The sequence below is a fragment of the Cynocephalus volans genome, chromosome 14, assembly GCF_027409185.1.
Source record: "Cynocephalus volans isolate mCynVol1 chromosome 14, mCynVol1.pri, whole genome shotgun sequence".
In the NCBI taxonomy this organism is placed as follows: domain Eukaryota; kingdom Metazoa; phylum Chordata; class Mammalia; order Dermoptera; family Cynocephalidae; genus Cynocephalus; species Cynocephalus volans.
Genome location: NC_084473.1, coordinates 40,247,488 through 40,269,159, shown reverse-complemented (window position 1 = coordinate 40,269,159; position 21,672 = coordinate 40,247,488). Strand labels below are relative to the sequence as shown.

At 36.8% G+C, this 21,672-nt stretch overlaps 1 protein-coding gene across 3 annotated transcripts in view; it reads right to left on the bottom strand.

The window, feature by feature from the left end:
* Window positions 1-21,672, bottom strand: part of MTA3 (metastasis associated 1 family member 3) — a 139,434-nt gene that overhangs the window by 92,945 nt on the left and 24,817 nt on the right. For all 3 annotated transcript variants that reach the window (XM_063077954.1, XM_063077955.1, XM_063077956.1), the window contains exon 4: window positions 5,028-5,157. In XM_063077954.1, the coding sequence (XP_062934024.1) occupies window positions 5,028-5,157 (130 nt within the window). The remainder of the gene's footprint in view (window positions 1-5,027; window positions 5,158-21,672) is intronic.

Below are 21,672 nucleotides of genomic sequence, written 5' to 3'. Positions count from 1 at the left end.
TTTCCTGACTAGTGCTCCATTTAAAAGTTTGAAGTTGATTCAGAATACGCAACTCTCCCTCAGAGTCCTGAGTTTCATATATCCAATCTTTAATTCTCATGAAAAGAGAAAGGTGCAAAATCTAAAATTTTATTTAAGATCACTTGTAATTGAGAAGTATTCTAATATCTGATGACTTTTATTTCCTTAAAGAACAAAAATAAAATTAAATGCAAACTCTAGGCACATTTCAAATTCTGAATGGCTATTGTGTACAGTACTTCACAGTAGACAGGAAAAAAGAAAAATCAAGATACTAACCTTCAAGAATCTTACACTCTAAGGTGACGTCTGAATAGAACCATCTAGAAAAATTTTACATAAGGCCCCAAATTCTTATCAGCTGCTCAAGATACTTTCACAACTGAATTAAGATGGGCAGCTCCTCATTTTCGAGGAGAGAAAAACCACACAGAAGCAACATGGCATCGCTCAAACCAAGAAAATTTCACTATAAATTGTGATTGTAAGTCACTCTAATAGCAATGGTGATGAAGTTTGTATTCTGAGATCCTCATCTGACAATTGTTTAAAAGAAAAAGAACATAAGCTTTCTCTGAAGCACCCTGCCTCTCCTACTACGGACACCAACTTTAGGTTCTGGAATAGCTTCCCTGGCCTTTTTTTAAAAAAGCACAGCCAAGAGGCTGGAAGTTAACTGGCTCAGAGCGTGGTGCTGATAACACCAAGGTCAATGCTTGAGATCCCCGCACGAGCCAGCAGCCAAAAAAAAGCATAGTTAAAATTAAGCAATGAGGTAAACAGGGTCCTCAACAGTGGTGCTCTGAACCAGGGCCAGGTCCGCCAGCATGGATATAATGAGTTTCTCTACACCACTCACTCCCTGTAACAAAATAAATGTGGAGAGCAAACAATTGAGTCCAAAAGCCTTCACCAGGACAAACTGAGGCCAGTAATCAGCAGGTACCTAAGGAAATGTTTTTAAGATACACTGAAGTATAACTTCAAAGGCTGCAGTCCAGATCCCAAGCACGAAACAATTGGCTGTTTTAAAATGTGACTGACTAGCTACACCAGAAGCTGGGAAGAGGTATTAATCACTATACGTACCAATGCTGTAATTAGCAGCTTTTAAAAAACAAGGCTAGGGCTGTAGGGCTGGCCAGTTCGGCTAGTTACAGTGTGGTGCTGATAACGCCAAAGTCCAGGGTTTGTGCATTCAGGATGAGGAAAAACTGATGTTGGACCATATAAAGGATACATCCATAAATTTAGGCAGCAATCACCTACGTATTCAAGTAGGTATTTCCCAGTTCCTACTACAGATCCAGCACTGTAACATTATCTGCTTAGTATTCAGTACAGTTTATATGCTTAAGAAGGTTTTTATTTTAGTTCTCTCCTTTTGACTCGAGCATCTAAACAGAAGAATTATGTGAAAAAACAGAAAATCAAAGAGCCTACCTATTAAATAAGCTACTGAGGAGCTTTCCTTCCGCCTCTGATGCTTTTTAACACTTACACTTAGATACTCATCACACTAAGCAGTCTGGGTTCAATTTCTGAATATGCCATTTATATGTTGCGAGACTTTTCCAAGTTACTTAACCATTTTGTGCTTCAGTCTCCTTACCTACTTTATAGATACATGGAAAGCAACTGGAATAGTACCTAACATAAGTTTAATAAATTTTAGAATTTTTAAAAGTCAAATTCAATACACATGAGCTATATATAAACCTGGGCTAAATATATAAGATTGAATATAGGTGGATCACAGAGGCTTTTTAGGGCAGAAAAACTATTCTGTATGACACAATAATGGTGAACACAACATTATATATTAAGCAAAACCCACAGAGCTGTACAATACAAAGAGGGAACCCTAATATAAAATTAAGTTAATAATAACTTATCAATATTGATTCATACTTGTAACAAATGTACCACAAAACTATATATGGAGGGGGTAATGGGAACTATTTGTACTTTCTGCTCGATTTCTCTGTAAAACTAAAACTGCCACAAAAATAAAGAAAAAAAAATAAAGGTTAAAAAAGAAGACTGAATACAGTGGCCCCAGCATCACAAAGCAGACGATAGAAGGGTAGGTTTAGAGATAAGAGACAACAGCTAAATAACCAGCACTCAACTTCTCCAGCTGTGAGTAGCTATGTTGCCCTCCTCAAATTTACAAATTTTTGGTCTACTTATGGATAAATGCAGAATGAAGAGATACTTGTGAATCAAATGATACAGATTTATAGTCATTGAATATCTGCTGTACATAAAAAAAAAATCTATTATAAGTGAAAGTATTAGTCATACACACACAAAAGACTGAATGCAGTAAAATACACATATGTACATACATCAGGTTTAGCAGCTGACATAACAATAAATTTTATAGTGCTTTATAATGTATGTAGAACATAATCTATTATTAAATGACCTAAGTCACTGTGCATGAATGAAGCATATTGCCTCTCTCCTCCTCCCCACCCCCAGAAAATGCCCCAATGGGATTGTCACTGCTCAAGCCAATCTATCTCACAAAAAAGAGGTAAACACCTAACTCTACCCAAGGCCTATTCATTCTCTCTCTCTCCCTCTTCCAGCTGAATCAGAAGGAAAAAAGAGTTGTCTCTCTGCCACTTTGGGGAGCTTACAGCATGCAGTGAGTATTACAGCTCATAGAATACAAGAGACCAAGAATGCCTCAATCAGGTTTTCTCCTATGTTCCATATAGCACCAAGGAAATTCTGGGTACTTGATAATGTCTCTGAAAATAAAAAGTCAGTATTCATTAAATCACCCCCTTTGCTGCCAAACAACAATGTGGCTTCAGTAATTTTCTCCTTTAAAAGCAGAAATAGGGCATGACTTCAAAATTAGCAAAATATCAAGACCACTCCAATGTGCACTGGTTCTACATCAGCATGTGGACTGGTTAGCACAGCTCCATGCCTTGGCCAGAGAATGTCCATAACCCCATTCAGCTGTTTGAAAATAAAAGCCACAGATGAGAAAATGTGGCTCTGCACTACTCCCTCTCAACTTGGAAAAAAAACAAAAAGCCCCAAATGTCTCTTCATCATAATTCAAAGGAATCACCGCCTCGTAGACTCCTTGAGTTTACAAGATGGGGCTCTCATCTTACTTATCAAGCATTTAGTAAGCTCCCTAACCTATAACATATTCAGAAAATGTGTTCAGCGGTGACTGATCATTTATACTATGTAATTTCTATGATCAACACAGGAGTCTTGACAATTATATTTTAATATACTCTCTTAGTCCTTATGGAAGATGAAAAACACATCACTAGTTTTTTCCATTCCAGGCAATCTGTTAAAGGAAACCAACATTACTTGTAAACAGATTCCAAGCTATCAGGAGGGTAAATTAAAAATATACTTGCATGTTTTGGATACATTTTTAAAATCATGTGTCAGATTCTTGTTCTGGCAAGATTCTTATGACCAGCCACATAACTACTTGAGCTTAAAATGAATCTTTTTATTCTACCTTCTTTCAATCAAATAATAAATGCATATTGCCCTTCAGCCCTTATTAGTTATACATATCTTTAAGAAAATTTCCAAATATGTTTTCATGTTCCATCTCTTTGAGCAAAAATTAACTTATTTCCCTATTTTTCTTTCTTGAAATAAACCTGTTGGTGGGTAAAAAGACTGTTCTCACATGACCTGGCCATATTACCTTTTCTAGCAAAGGACTTAAATCACATAGAAAATACTACTCTAGCCAATCTAACCATAGTGCCCCCTTAAAAAAAACCTAAATTAAGCAATAATATGATGTTAACTATTGGGGGAGATCAAGTTATTTCTGAAAAGATTTGGAGAAAAGGGAATTCCAGTATCTTTGCCATACATTTCCTGCTATGAAAGATCTGTGTCTACTTCTGAAAAAAGGAGTGATGCGCAAAGGTCCCTGGAGCTGGTATGTGTGTGTGTAGCACAAGGACCAAATCAGAGCTTTAGGAAATCTACAAACCTGTCAGAACCCAGAAAGGCAAACTTAGATTCAATCCCGACATGGGGGCTCAAGAGGAGGAAACATTTATTAAAATAGTAAATACATTTTATTTCCATATATAAACAGTTTCTATGACCATCGTGACCAGTAGAGAGCTGGATAAAAGAAATAGAGATAATGAACAAAAGTTGAAGAAATTTCTTTAATGTGAGGGCACTGAAACCCTGCATTCCCTCACACACCCATCACTCACCCTGGACACATGCTGCTCCCTGCACACATCCCATTTTCACCTGTTCCCTTTACCTGGCATATGCCTCATACTCTTGAAGGCTGTGTAAATGCCAACTTTACCCTGAGGGTCAGAATCCACCTGTCTTTTGAGTTCAAACATTTTGTTATACTCTAAGATGCACCTACTACATTCTGCACTAAAAAACAGCCCAACTGTTACTTATGCTCAAATTTTATCACCATTCCTCCATATGCCCCAATACTACAAACTAGGGACTGGGTTTTTTCACATTTGTATTCTATCAATCTAATCAACACACACAGCAGATGCCAGCAAAAGAATAATAAAAAAATTTAAAGTTTTCATCTCAGAGATCCTCAAAAGAAAATAAAAAGGTCAAGAATTACCTGCCTGGGAACCAGATCTGTGGTTCTAGCCCTTTGATTCTAATGACTATATAATTTTCTAGGAACTTGGAGAAGACCAGCATTTCCCAAAATGGTGTCTTCTGGACACTGTTCTACAGAATGCTAATAGATACTCAAATAAATTGGGAATGTCAGGATTAAAACAAAGTTAAAATGGTTACTTTACTGCAGTACTTTTGCAGGGCTTTAATATGCTAATACAAACTGAACATTTCCAAAATAAAATTCCATTACGAAGCTTTTAGTAAACTAATTTAAGCAAGATCCTGAGGGGAATGTAGAAAATGCTTCAAAGACTTTTTTTGGTTTTTGGTCATAATATTACTGAGTACTTTAGACTAACTTCTTAAAAAGTTCTTACCTGATATGGGTTGCAGGCAGAGATTCATACTGGCGTGACAAGAAGAGTTCCCTATGTTTCAATTGATGTTTCTGTTTATCAGTCAAGTCAGTCTCGACTGTTGTTGTTTCAGATTCTTCCTCAACTTCTTCTACACAAATGAAATTCAAAGACTTCATTATTACAAAGCATATTATCTATTTGGATATTAAGATAGATCAAATCAACATATTATGCAACATTTTCTTCAAACTGATACACTTAAATTTATAAATTTAAAATTCAGGGCCGAGCCCGTGGCGTCCGCGGGTTCGGATCCTATATAGGGATGGCCGGTCCGCTCACTGGCTGAGTACCGGTCACGAAATAAATAAATAAATAAATAAAATAAAATAAAATAAAATTCAAATACAACTATAAAACTAAGTTACAGGAAGAAGAAAAGCTCTAACTTAAAAATGGCAGATAGAATACATGCAAATATCTTCTCTTCCCTGAATAAATCCACACCAAGATGGCAATTAAAAGTATTCACATTTCAATGACAATAAAAAATGAAGAAACAAAGGAAGAATTTCAGCCAAAAATAAAAAATTTAGAAGATGGAAAGCAGATGAAAACAAAAAAAAAAAGTGAGTGCTTAGCAGAGAGAAAGAAATGATAAACTATGCACACAAAGAGAGTTACCATCGAGAAGGATGGCACAAAACCTCTACTAACTTAGCTCTTGAAGATACCAAGTACTGCAGAAAGGAAGAATGAAGTGGGAGACTTAAAAAGGGCTAAAAGCTTCATATCCCTTTACGGCCAGCGGGGCCCCCCCCCAATAAAAGGGCTAAAAGCCTATATATAGAATAACTGAATCCAAGAACACTGTATTTAAAACAGGAATAATCGTGTTATAACACCAAGGTCAAGGGTTTGGATCACCATATCAGCCAGCTACAAAAAAAAAGATGAATAAGAAAACAAGAAACAGGATAACAGATTTTTTAATTTGATAACACAAATAACAAACTAATAGAAGGATTGAAAGGTAATGCTAAGGAAATCTCCTAGAAATTAGAACACAAAATCAAAGATGAATAATTGAAAACCAAGAGATAAAAAAATCAAAAAACAAGCCACGAAGTCCAACATCCCAGTAATAAAAGTTCCAGAACGAAACAATAGAGAAAACAGATTTCTTTCACTCTTTTTGCAGGGAGAAGAGGTATGGGCAGAGATCTATCAAAGAAATAATTCGAGAAAAATCGCCCTTATTGAACAAGATTAGTCTTCAGAATTCTCACAGCATACTTAACTTTTTAAAAAGTGATAAAAAGGGCCAGCCCATGGCTCACTTGTGAGAGCGTGGTACTGACAACACCAAGTCAAGGGTTAAGATCCCCTTATCGGTCATCTTTAAAAAAAAAAAAAAAAGTGATAACAAGAGAAGATCACAAAAGTTTACAGAAAGGACAAACAGGTCACAAAGAAACTAGAATCAGAATGGAATCTACTTATGAATAGCAACACTGTATGCTAAGATGGTAGAGCAATGCCATCCAAGAAAAAAATGAGATTCAACTCAGAATTGTACAGTAATCAATCAACTATTTGTCAAGTCTGAGAACAGAATAAGAACATGCTTTCCTTTGTTAAACCAGTATTTATCAGGTACCAAATCAGGCATTATTCAAGGTGCTGGGGATACGCATTGAACAAAACATTACTAAGACGAAATGATTCAAATTGGCTGTGTTGGAAAGCAAGGCTGGAAGGAACGGACGGAAAAGACAGGAGACAAAGTTTTACCTGAGAATTTTTTAAAACACTGTATTTAATCATCTCTTTAAAGAAAAAATGACCACATATTTACACACATACTTACAATTAATCGTAGATACATACTTTAAAAAAATATAATACCCCTAAGGGGGCTCACAGACCCTCTGCAGAGGGTGAGATTGATACAAGTGGGGCGTGGAGCTCTTCAAACAGCAAGAAGAGCCCAAGGTTCACCTGGACCATCTGGAGAGGACTTGAAGGCCTTAATTTTCAGACACCAATGGGTACCACATACACAGAGCAACATTTTTCTGTTCCTCACAATTCTTATATATTCTTATTTCAGGACTCAGGATCACAGGAGAGATTTTTATCAAATATAATCCCCTAGTTGTAGCAGTTCTTTGTGAATTGCAGGAGGGTAATTAGGGGGTAAGTGTCAGGTCTTTCCTACTTTCAAATGTTTAAAACTCTGAATTGAAAACAAACTTGAAAAACTGCTTTAGAAAAGGACTCACCTAGTTCAAAGAAAAAATAAGGCAATTTAAAATTCTCTGAATGTTCTTTTTAATGAACTACTCAAAGAGAAACACAGCACTAAAGGAGCCATTTACTTGTAGGTCTAATAACATTTCACCAGTAGAGATCAATAAAGTTATTGCTGCATTGGCACTATTCACACAAGCAAATATCACATAAAAAGTTAGACTCTTACCAAATTAGGGTTTGACAAATAGTTCTGTAAGACACAGCTAACTGAATACAAATGCGTATCCTACAGAGCTAAAACAGCAACAAGCTCTACGAGTAATATTAACAACAGTAAATTTTACTTTCTTATACAGCTCCTTGGTATAAGGTGTAAAGGACTAAAATCTCTGAAGTCCAACCTAACCAAAGACAGAAATCACAACAGCATCTCCCATTACGAAAATCACTAATGAAACCAGTTTTTAAAATTTACTAGCTAAATTTCATTTACATAGTCCTATATAAATTTGTACTGCCTTCTAAACAGAAATGAATGAATGATTCCCATGTCACTAATATCCTAAAAACATTAAACAGAAACAATGGCAAAAATTACCATTTAGACAATAAAAATTTTTAAAAAGACCAAATATGAGCATAACTATCTTCATAAAAAATGAGGTGCATGTTAATATCTCTATAATTTTTTAAAACCATTTTACCAAGCTTGATGGAACACCAAATTTGCTATCCTATAAAAGTTATTAAAGTAAAGGTCGAGTACTATATAGAAATAGAAGACAATGAATACCAAATTATTCACTCTATCTTCCTTACTGTTGGAAAAGTATCAGTACGCATAGTTTACCAGCAATAAGGCACTGGGGGTAGGGAGGAGAGAAAGAATACAGAAGGAAACTTACAAAGGTATTGTCTGAAGTTTTAAAGAGCAATAAATATATATATAGTTCATGGAAACATTCTTTCATTCATCAATTTTGACAGCTGGCCAGTATGTGGATCTAAACCCTTAACCTTGGTGTTAAAACCCCGCGCTCTAACCAACTGAGCTAACCAACCAGCCCTGTATTATCTTTACATTCTATATTTCCACAAACTTTCTGAAGTACCCTCATGTGTGTCAGTGTGGGTGTGGGTATGAGTGTGTATTGCTATACTTATATCTTCTGTTTCAGCTATATCTGCCATATAATACATGGCCCAGCAAGGCTCCTACACATTTCAAAGTTTTAGACTGCAGAATGAGAAAGAAGCCAAAGGCCTGAAAAGCTCAGCAAGGCTAGTTATACATGCAGGCAAAGAAGGTATGGGGATAAGGCTAGAACTAACAATGTTCAGGAAGCAAGGGTCAGAGAAGAAATCCAACTAGCCAAATAGTCTAGAGTGCCCAACATCCAGCTCTAAGATATGGGAAATCAGTCTCAGCAGCAGGATACAATCAAGGTCTCAGGCAAAGTTTTAAAAATTGAGCTTGTGACATAAACGAGGCCAGAGTAGGCAACTGATGAATTAAGGTACCTGAACAACAAGGGACAGAACCCAGGGAAGGAGGAGCCATTACTGATTCTAGATACTTAAACGGAGTATTTTTCAGAACGGATCAGAATTATAATTCCTACATGTTAGTTTGGGGAAGAGGGGCTGTGGAGAGGAGGATAGTCTTCCACAGATTATTCTCAAGCATCCTAGGAGCCCCACACCTCCCACCATACACAATAATTAACTCAACATGGATCAAAGAGCTAAACATTAAGAGCTAAAACTATAAAACTCTTAAAAGTAAAACAGGTGTAAATCTTCGTGACCATGCAATAGGCTATGGTTTCTTAGATATAACACCCTAAAGCATAATCAATGAAAGAAAAAGTATATAAATTGCATATAATCAGTATCAAAATTTTTGTGCTTACGAGGACACTATTGAGAGAGCAAAGGGCTGGCCGGTTAGGCCAATAGGCAGAGCGAGCTAATAACACCAAAACCAAGGTCAAGTTTCGGATCCCTACATTGATCAGCCACCAAAAAAGAAAAAAAAAAAAGAAAGAAAGCAAAGAGACAAACCACAGAAAGGAGAAAATACTTGGAAATCATGTAACTGATAATGGTCTACAATTCAAAATATATAAAGAATTCTTACAATTCAATTAAAAAAAAGACAACCCAATTAAATAATGAGCAAAGGACATGAATAGACATATCTCCAAGAAGATGTACAAATGGCCAATAAGCACATGAAGACATTAGTCAATAAGGAAATGCAAATCAAAACCATGACAATATGTCACACCCACTAGAATGGCTAGAATCAAAATAATTTCAAAATAATCAAAATAATTTCATACAAATGGAATCAAAAGTGATCCCATTTATATGAAATATTCAGAATAGGCAAATCCACAGAGACAGAAAGTAGATAAGTAGTTGCCTGCCAGCTGGAATGAGGAATGACTACGAATGGATACAGAGTTTCTTCTCGAAGTGATGAAATGTGCTAGAATTAAAAAATGATAACAGTGCAAAAATGTTTGTGAATATACTAAAAACCACTGAATGGTACACCTTTTTAAAGGGGTGAATTAGATGGCATGTGAACTATATCTTAACTTTTTCTTTTTAAAAAAGCTAAGCCCACCAAAAAAAGGCAAATGAAGGGCAAAAGGTCAAGAAAAGACGGAAAAGTTTTAGTATAGTTATGTAATAGAGTGCTATTCAATAGCTAAAAATGAATGAGTTAATCATCATACCAACATGTATAGACCTGAAAACCCTGATAATGAGTGAAAATGCATTCTGTAGAAGGACACATATGTACAATACCATTTATTTTTCAAAATGCAAAATGGTGACACATGTAGCTAAAGTAGAAAGACAGGAATGGGAGGAAAAGCCCCACCAAATTGGGTTTTTTTGTTTTGTTTTCTGGCGGCTGGATGGTATGGGGATCTGAACCCTTGACCTTGGTGTTATAACACCACGCTCTAACCAACTAAGCTAATCAGCCTGCTCCCCAAATTGGTTTTTTTAGACAGCAATAATTCACTTATGATAAAACTAGGAAGGGAATGAGGTTGGCAAGGGGTACACATGACACTATAAGAATCTAAAGCAAATATGTCAAAATATTAAGAGAATATGAAGCTGAGTAGTAGGCAGATTCATAATTATCACTACATTGTTCTGCTTCCTAAAAATACTTCAAAATAAAAAGGAATAGGACCCAATAAAAGGAAAGCACTTTTTTTTTTTTTTTTGCCTATAACTAAACTCTAATCCATGTTATACTGTTTTGTTCCTTAATGGGGATAATTATTTCTTTACCAGTATCTTCCTTTTCTCCATCTCTATCATCCTGCCAAAAACATAAATTTAAACTGACATTCTGTATAATATTAATAATTTCTGAAACTATACGAATAAATTTTGTTTTTGAAGGTTAAAAAAATTAAGATGGGAGCAAAGATAAAAGTGGCCCATCTTGGGAGATCAAAAACAGGAACAGAACTAAAAATCAAATGCTGCTCCGAAGAAATGTGTGAGATAAACAGGGAGAATAGTCAGATAGATGAAAAGTTAAGAGAAGTAAGAAGATCAATTTAATGTTGGAAGAAACCTCTGAGATTGTGGTATCTTATCCACGAGAATCCCCTCAGTCTCCAGTTGGAGACTCCTCTTTGCACAAAGCAGCAACCACACAAGCTTAACAGACTCTTTACAGTATGTCTTGTCACAGTTCTCTGACTCACTGCATCTCTTGAGAACAATGACAGGTCACTCATCTTTGTGTCCACCCTGTTTTACTTGTGGGGTAAAAGCAACGGAACCTCAAGAAACATGTGCAGTAGACCAGGTAAGAATGACCAGGTACCACTAAAGTTGGCAGCTGCAAGAACAGACTCACAAGTTATGACATAAAACATTGCACAGAATAACCATTAAAAAGTAACTATAGGCTGTCCAGTTAGCTCAGTTGGTTAGAGCACAGTGCTGATAACACCAAGATTAAGGGTTCAGAGCTCTGTACAAGCCAGCCTCCAGGAAAAAAAAAGTTAATGTTTTCACATTTCATTCCAGTGCCTTCCGAAATTCTTTTAAGATCTAACACAGGATGAATGAGGGGCTGGGCTTTAGAGTTACACTTAAATTCATTCAAAGTCTGGTTCTGTAACTTCCTAGTTGTGTGACCTTGGGCAAAGTATTTACTCTTTGTAATCCTCAATTTCTTCGTCTGTAAAATGTGTACACAATTCCTCCCTCATGAGGTTATTTTGATTATTAAGATAATGCACATAAATTGTTAGCACAGTGTCTAACACAGTGCTAGACAAAAACGGCTATTACTATTTTAAATTAATTTTAATATAATTTTCTTTGACATTTGGAAAATGATCCCTATCCCTTAAAACAATGGTTTCTAATTTAAAAAGCAAATTAGACAGCTACATGCTTCTTCCTGCTCCCCCTACACCCACCAGTCTCAGGGCCTCTCACCACTAGAAAATGGTGAAAGAAACCACTTTCTATGTTTTGGGGGTCAAACCTAAATGCTACCCAAGAGAAACTGAAAAAAGCTTTTAGGAAACTGGCCTTGAAGTACCACCCTGATAAGAATCCAAATGAAGGAGAGAAGTTTAAACAGATTTCTCAAGCCTACAAAGTTCTCTCTGATGCAAAGAACAGGAATTATACTCGTATGGAGGAGGAGAACAGGTGATTAATGAGAGTGGAGCAGGGAATGGTTTTGGCTCCCCCATGGACATCTCAAAGTCCTTTTTTTATGTGGGTCATATCCACCAATAATTAGTGTATTAGAAATTTAAAAGCAGAAATTTTTACAAGAAATTACAAGCACATGTTCCATTAGCTGGGAAAGTGACGTCATCATGTGTCACATAGCCTCTAGAAAACTCTGCAATACACTCATGAAAAAATAGGTAAAACAGTTAAATGATAGCTTAGTATTATAACAAAAATTGTCTTGACCTCACAAACCCCCTGAAAGAGTTTTGCAAACTACTGACCTACGCATAAGTAATCTTGACTGAAAGCCTAATAAGAAAAGAGAAACAAAGGGCTGGCCCGTGGCTTACTTGGGAGAGTGTGGTGCTGATAACAACAAGGCTACGGGTTCGGATCCCTATATAGGGATGGCTGATTAGCTCACTTGGGAGAGCGTCGTGCTGACAACGCCAAGTCAAGGGTTAAAATCCCCTTACTGGTCATCTTTAAAAAAAAAAAAAGAAAAGAAAAGAAAAACAAAAACTGGCTGAAGTAGGGGTTTTTTACTTTATTGGCTTTAAGAAACCTATCACAGAAATTTTATCTTCATAATGTGAGATGCAATGACTCATAAATTGTGCTACAGCAAGTTAATCCCATCAGAAATTTAAGCTATTTCCACTTTACATTTATTCAAAGAACACTGCATCTGGCAAAGGCTGCCCAATCTTATAATAAATTCAAAGTCCATCTGGAATTTTATACAGCCTTAATATGCCCCCACACAATTTTCCACTTACTATCAATTTTAAAAGTTAAGAAACAAAATAAAGGAATTAAAAGTAACCAAATTATCCAGCACCACCAGAGCACCACCCTCTCCAATTCATTACCAACACAGCAGCCGGCATCTTCCTAAAATACAACTTAGGTTTCTCTCCTGCTTTGATAAAAAGCCCTCAATAGCTTCCAACCACCATTCAGATAAAAACTAAACTTTCATGGTTTATAAGTCTCTTAACAATCTGCCCTGCCACATGTTTCATCAAGACCTACATCCTCCCCTCCACCCACCCCAAACCCCAGCAAAAATAAATAAATTTATTGACGTGCCTACCAATGTGTTCTGGGGATATTCATGAGTAAGACAGAAAAATCCTGCCCTCATCATTACAGTTCATCCTGGATTTCAGACAAGAATATGTACTTTCAAGTGTACTCAGTTCTATGAAATTATGTAGGGTGCTCCAGAAGTATGACAAGGAAACTGAGGTAGCTTTAGGAACCAGGAGAGGCTTCTCTGAAGAAACAGTTTACACTGATACCTGAAGGGAAAAATGGGGTGAGGTGGTAGGTCCCAGTCTTTTGTAACCAGAGAACACAAACTCTGGGTGAGGATGGCCCATGTCCTCAACTGTACTAGGGCTTGGTTAGACTATGTGAATTTCCTACTGTTCTCTTCACATCCTGCTGACTAAAGCAGCTGAGAGCCTCATTAGGGTGTCTGTCCTGGTTTGAAAACTGAAAGTTCTCATTTAGAGAGCCCCTCAATCCCAAGCAAATGAGAACAGTTGTTACCCTAAACCTTGTATTACCCAGCTCAAATATTATGCTTTGGTCTACTAAAAAAACACTTGTGGCACCATGATGGCTAAAATTGAAAAGACTAAAAACACCAAGTCTCATCAAGAAAATAACCCACCTAGAATTCTCACTCATTAATAGAAGATGTGCAGAGTTGGTTCAAACACTTTGGGGAACTGTTAGGCAATATCTACTAAAGTAAATTTACACCTGCCACATGAACCAATAATTTTACTCCTAGGTATTTACCCAAGGTTTGGAAATTCATAATTGCCAAAACTTGGAAGCAACCTGTACACCCTTCAGTAGGTAAAAATAAGACAAACTGTAGTACATCCAGACAATGGAATACTGTTCAGCACTAAAAACAAATGAGCTAGCAAGCTACAAAACAATGTGGAGGAAACTTGAATGCATATTAAGTGAAAGAAGTCAGTCTGCAAAGGCTACATACTGTATGATTCCAACTATATACCATTCTGGATAGGGCAAAACTATGGAAACAATAAAATGATCAGTGGTTGAAAGGGAAGGCGAAGCACAGAGGACTTTTAAGGCACTGAGAATACTCAATATGACACTATGATTGTGGATACATGTCTAAACCCACAGAATGTACAACACCAAGAGTGAACCCTAATGCAAACTATAGACTTTGGGGATAACGATGTGTCAATGTGAGTGTACCACTCTGGTGGGGGGATGTTGATAATGCAGGAGACTAGGTATGTGTAGGGCAGCAGATATACAGGAAATCCATACCTTCCTCTCAATTTTGCTGTGAACCTAAAACTGCACTAAAAAAATAAAGTCCTTAATAAAACGTTTTTAAAAAAAGAGCTACTGATACACAGCAACAACACAGATGAATCCTATAGACATGGTGGTTAGTGAAAAAAGGCAAGAAAAAGAATAAATACTGTAGGTACTCTGTTTTAAATGATGTTAAAGACCATGCAAAACTAATAGAGAAAGTAGACATCAAAATAGTAATTACCTAGGGACGAAGAGGGTGGTAAAGACCAGGAAGGGGCAAAAGGAAACCTACAGGGGTATTAAAAAGGTTCTCTGTCTTCATCTGAGTGATAGTAATACAAACATGTACATCTGTGAAAGTTTATTGATCTGCACACTTTAGCTGTCCCACCGTATTTTATACCTCAATACAAAAACTTTAAAACAGAACTAGGATTTCTGCTTCCAGCCAAATGACGAAACAGGGACCAGATCTATCCTCTTATCTAAAACAACCAAAAATTATAAATTAATAAATAATTTTAAAACAGGCAAAATACATGAAACATCACTTTTTTCTAAACACTGGACATCACGCAATGAAGAACAGTCATCTCTGAAAGATGGGAAACAAATGAGGTGAGCCCTAACATTAGCCCTGCTTACTGGCTTGAGAGTTTCCAGGCAACAGCACAGGGTGAGGAAACTGAGGGAGAGCCTGGCAGAGACAAAGCTGAGAAAACAGGGAGATCAAAGCAACTAGAATTTAGAAGATAGAGTAGCAGAGAAGAGAGAGCTAAACAAAGAGGAAACCTGGAGATCTGCAAAAGGTCCTCCTCATACATAGCACCAATGGATGCACTCATGTGAACTATTAGAAGCCAGGGAAATCACTGGAAAGAATTAGAGGGAACAAGTGTCCAGTGCTCACATTGGGCTGTGAACAGTATTTGTTCCCAAACAGCCACACTAGAAAAACTCATAGTTCATGGTGTATTGGGTAGAGTACACAGAAAGGTTTTGCCTCAGTAACAGAGAATAATTAAGCCCTAGACTGAGCAATGCTCTGTAGCCATTTACTAAATCATAAAACCAACAACCAAAAGATCAAGCTGTTTCCAAGTAATTTAACTGAGTCCCAGAACAAAGTTGAAGATGATTTCTAGGAATACAAAAATATCCAGGATGCAAAAAAAAGTAAAATTCACAATGTCTGCTACACACCTATTAGTATTTCTAAAATTAAGGGGCCGGCCTGTGGCTCACTCGGGAGAGTGCAGTGCTGGTAACACCAAGGCCACGGGTTCGGATCCCACATAGGGATGGCCGGTTTGCTCACTGGGTGAGCATGGTGCTGACAACACCAATTCAAGGGTTAAGATACCCTTACCGGTCATCTTTTAAAAAAAAAAAAAAGAATACCTAAAATTAAAAAGACTGACTTTATTAACTGTTGTCCAAGACGTGAGGAAACCAGAACTCTCCTATACTGCTGATGGTAATGTAAAATGATCCAATTACTCCGGTACACACACACACACACCACACACACCACACACACACACACACACACACACACCACACACACCACACACACACACCACACACACACACACACCACACACACACACACCACACACACACACACACACCACACACACACACACCACACACACACACACACACACACACCACACACACACACACACACACACACACCACACACACACCCTACCATACCACTCCAACCCAAGAGAAAAGGAAAAGTACGTACATACAAATACTTATACATGAATTTTCATAGCAACTTTACGTGTTATGGCCAGAAACTGAAAACAACCGTCCATCAACAGACAAATGAGTAAACAAATAGTGTACAATGGAATGCGCTACTCGGCGATAAAAAGAAATAAACCATCAAGAGTTATCTTACTCAGCAATAAAAAGGGATGAATCATTAAGAGATATACTGTGTTCATGGACTGGAAGACTCAACATTCTTAAGATGTCAATTCTCCCCCAAAAAATCAAAATCCCAGCAGGTTTTTATAGAAATTGCAAGCTGTTCCAAAACTTATATGGAAATGCAAAGGACCTACCTACAATAGCCAGAACTCTGAAAAAGAGAACCAAAGGAGGACTAACATTATTCAATTTGAAGAAATACTAGAAAGCCACAACAGAGGCTGGTCAGGTAGCTCACTTGGTTAGAGCATGATGCATAACACCAAGGTCCAGGTTTCAATACCTGTACCCAGGGGTCACTAAAAAAAAGAAAAAGAAAAAAGAAAGAAAGAGAGCTACAACAATCAGAAGTGTGTTATTGGTGGGAAAAAAGACAAGTGGATCAACAGAATAAAAAGAATAGAAAGACCAGAATAAACCCACACATGTATGACCAACTGATTTGACAAAGGCAAAAAAGCAATGCAATGGAGAAAGGATAGCCTTTTCAACAAGTGTTACTGGAACAACTATACATACATACACCAAAAAAAAAAGACCTTGGATCTGTAACTCACACAACATACAAAAATTAGCTGAAAATGAGTAACTTATAGGTTAAGTTAAATCTAAAACTAGAAAACTTCCAGAAGAAAATATAGGAGAAAACTAAATGATACCAAAGTAGTATGAAAGTAAAATTGATACAGACATTCTAGATGGCTCTTTGGGAACATGTATTAAAAACTTTTTAAAACTATACATACCTCTGATCCACTCTTTCAACCGAAAATGAGACACAAATTCATGGGACAGTATTTACTAGGATATCCACTGAAGCATTTTTCTAGTTCCTTTTTCCTTTATTCAAAATACTCTATTTAAAGTTGTGAATTATATGATATATGAATTACCAATACAAGAAACATGGACCATATCATGCTATAGGACATAAATAACCTTTTTCAAAGCTTTAACCAGTTTGGAAACCAAAGGTAAGAAAATTTATAGTCTACTGCGGACAAAATGGAAACAATAATCAGTCACAGGGTACAGGATTACAAGTACATTTCCTGCAGTCATTTGCTGCAGTATATTTCCTTCTGGGAGCTTTTCGCTAACAAGCTTCATCATTTCTAAAAAAGTTCTTATAATCGTGTCATCCTTTACTATTCTATTTATGGTCTTTTATATAAAAAGATACACAATCATAAGCAAGTTTTTAAAAAGTCTTTTCAAACAAGGAAAAACATGGAAAACATTTCCCCAACTATATAGAGTACTGAGTAATCTGAAAACCACCTGAACAAACAGAAGTGAGGTCAAGAGTTCAGATCCCCATACCAGCCAGGCGCCAAAAAAAAAGAAGAAATGGATTTTCTGCTTAAAGTACAAAAATCCAACAAAGGAGTTGTTGGCAAAATAGAATGATTTAATCAGGTCCCCTTGCCCGGTTGGGGGTGGTGCAGCACATTCTTTGTAAGCAAATTGTGTGTGCATGGGTGGAGTTAGTGCACATGCACGGTGCTGCAGACCTGGCTGGCGTGTGCCTTGGATGTCCGTCCGCGCAGCCATGCTCTCCAACATACAGCTTCCAAGGACCTGTTTACCAGTTACCTTGCTCATAGACCTGCGTGTGAAGGGTCTGGTGACCCAGCCTGGCATGTGAAGGGTTTGTGACCCAGTCTGGACAACAGGCTTGAGGGGTCTGTGAGCTTCAGATCCAGCCCTAGCTCGACAATTGGCCCAGTTGGCAGGATTATGGGCAGGTAAAAGAGATCCACAATTGGCCCAGCTGGCAGGATTACGAGCAGGTAAAAGAGCTCAACAGGAGTCAGCCATATTATACCTTAATGACAAAAAGAATTATACAAAACGGGAATAAAACCTTTTACCTTGTTATCTCTAGGAACGTCTTTCCAACATCTTAACCTTGAATAATTTTTCTACCACGGCAAAATTAGTCCCCATCAGGAACTGCAGTTTCACCCACATGAATTACCACTGCTCTAGACAGCTGTTTTTAGGACCTTGTTACAAAGACTCAAAAGTCCCCACAATATGAAAATATTCATGCAGCTTTAAAGACTGATGAAGGTCCTATCAATGTGGATACACGCAAACACTGGGTCAGGAAAAAGTTGTGGATGAGAACTGACCTGAGATGTACCAAGAGCTATGAGGCAGGCCCACCTTCCTGAGGCTCTTAGCTATTGCTGTTAGCAAAGTTGAAATGGTGGGGCTATTATGCAGCCACATCCATACTCCAAGTTCCTACATGCCAAGAATGGGGCGAGGGTTGTCAGCTTCTTGGTATGACTTCTAAAACCTAAGAATGAGCCTTCAGGTGATCATTTTCCAATTCCTGGCAGTGAGGGGCAATTGAAAAAGCATGCCACTGGCATAGCTCTAGAGAAGGCTTCAGAAATAACAGCTTCCCATATGGGCCAGTTCTCTGTATTATTCCGGGAGTTCTCCAGTGGCCCAGTCTAGGATCTGTTCCTTCGACCTTTCCATCATTTTGTAAGCACCTAATTCCCAAAAATAAGTCAAATCCAGATTGATTTCTTTTTCTTTCACTGATTCTGACTGATATAAAAAGCTACCGTTTTCTGCATGTCTTACTGATTTGTCAGGCACTTTATTCACTTAATCCCTATAACAACCCTCAAGACGGAGAGGGTAATAAGGTAGAAAGTACTAGCAAGCCCCTTGTAAAAATGAAAAAACTAAGGCTCAATGAAGTTAATTAATCTGCCCAACAAAGACAAATTATACAAACATAAAATGGGGTATAATAACATTTGTCTTCAAAATAAATTGTAAAGTGATAAATAAAACAAAACATACAAAAGAAGCACGCAGTGTTGGGGGAAAAAATAGGCATGTTCAAAGCAAAGTTTTCTAGAACAACTTTGTTCTAAGTTGACTGCAGTTCCTAAAATTGATCTCAAAAACAAAAACAAAACAAAGCAAAAAGAAGCAATCAAAGGACAGGACATTAGTCCAGCTAGGTAAACTTTGGGCCAAGGACTCAGCTATATAATACAGAGGGTTGGACTGGCCTATTAGCTCAGTTGATTAAAGTGCAGTGTTATAACACCAAGGTCAAGATTTCAGATCCCCATAACAGCCAGCTTCCAATAAATAAATAAATAAATAAAGAGGGTCTCTAAGATTTATTTATTTTTGACAGTTGGTCAGTACAGGGATCAAACTCTGGTCCTTGGTGTTATCAGCACCATGCTCTACCCAACTGAGCTAACTGGCCAGCCTACAGAGGGTTTTAAATAGATTATATATAAGATCCTGCCAGATCTAAAAGCCTATGATTTGAAATGCTAAATGAAAAAATAATTTGGGCTATCTAACTAAAGGCAATATATATGAAGGTTAAAAGCACTAGTAAAAATAAAGTAGTGATATGGGCCGAGCCCGTGGCGCACTTGGTAGAGTGCTGCGCTGGGAGCGCAGCAACGCTCCCGCCGCAGGTTCGGATCCTATATAGGACTGACCAGTGCACTCACTGGCTGAGTGCCGGTCACGAAAAAACGACAAATAAATAAATAAATAAATAAATAAATAAAGTAGTGATAGAGAGATACAGAATTCAGTACACATACTATACTTCAACAAAAAGGTTTTTTTTTAAAAAAAAGCTAACCTGTGGAAAATTTTAGATTGGCTACTCTAACTACAAAAATGATTTTCAAATAAATAAATAAATAAAGCTGGTCTGAAGGCAGTGAGTTATCTCACTTAGTAGTTCAGTCAGTTACAGATCAAAGTCCTGGTTCTATACTTTTCTCCCTTCTCACTACTGAACTTGACTCATCTTTAAAAAAAAATCTTTTTTAATTTTTAAAAAATGATTTTCATTCAACTAGTCACATGAAAATATGAAACATGAGTTTGTATTTTCCCAACCCATAAATTAAGCCATAGAATTATACAAGTAAAGATAACACAAGGCCTTTTAAAAAGCTTGAGAATATCTAATTGCTGGAATGCCTCATTTAATGATCAATAAGCAATGTGACATCAATTTTAAAGTATTAATATAGTACTTGCTTTGTTTAAAAAAACTAGAAACCATTAACTTTCAAACGAACAGATCAATAAGAAAATGTGTATCATCAAACATAATTAACTTGTCAAATAATAAACCTTTGTAATATTTATAGCTGATAATGATAATCTGGTTTAATGAGACAAAAACTTGCCATAACTGCTAATTATAAAACGTCATTTAAAAAATAAAAACATTATAAAACAGCAAGAGAAAAATGCTCTTAAAAATGGAAGTTTATGGACTTTAATGCTGTGATAGAAAAGAGATTTTATGCCAACACAATCTAATGGGAGTAAATGCCTGGAAAGGACCAAGAAGGGTCCCCAAGACAGAGCCAAAACTTGGTGTCTCAGATTAGCCAGGGTGGGCCCTGGTTTCAAAAGGAGAGTACAGTATCAAGGCTGACTGAGGTCTATGCACCTACATACTTTATGGACCAAGAAACAACATATTTATGGGCTATCTTCTCAAAATGTAAAATTTTATAACAAAATACAACAGACATTTAAAAATAAACTATGTTTAGGGCCGGCCCGTGGCTCACTCGGGAGAGTGCGGTGCTGATAACACCAAGGCCCCGGGTTCGGATCCCATATACGGATGGCCGGTTCGCTCACTGGCTGAGCATGGTGCTGACAACACCAAGTCAAGGGTTAAGAACCCCTTACCAGTCATCTTTTTTAAAAAAAATAAAAATAAAAATAAAAATTAATTAATTAATTAATTAATTAATTAAAATAAATAAAATAAATAAATAAAAATAAACTATGTTTAGCTTTATCCCCGCTAATAAAATTTGCTGTTGAAGCACAAACAACGAGAAACAAAAAAAAGTTTTTCAAATGCCAGGGTGACTTTTTATTGTTCTTTTATTTTTCCTTCTCTCTTTGGTATTTCTCTTGGAAGTATTAAAATTTCAGCAAATGGGATAAATGAATCACAGAATAGATTCAGATGAATAGAATTCTTAGAAGAAAACATCCCTGAGTGGAATACAAATGAAAGGTCCTTCCCAAATCCAACACATTAACCAAAAATGCATAGAAGGATTACTGAAATAGATCCAACATGAAGACATTATGGTAAAATTCCAAAATGTCAATCCTAAAGGAGAAAAACTTCCAGAGGAAGAAAGACTTTACCCACAAAAGAATAAGAATCAGATTGACATCAGACTTCTGATCAACAACACTGGATACAAGAAGACAAGCAATTTCTTCAAAGTTCTATGAGGAAACTATTTTGAACCCAAAATTCCATATCAAGCCAAATTAGCATTTATGCATCATGGTAAAATAAAGGTATTTTAAGGTATGCAGAAATTTAGAAAATTCACCAACAGAATCTTTCTGA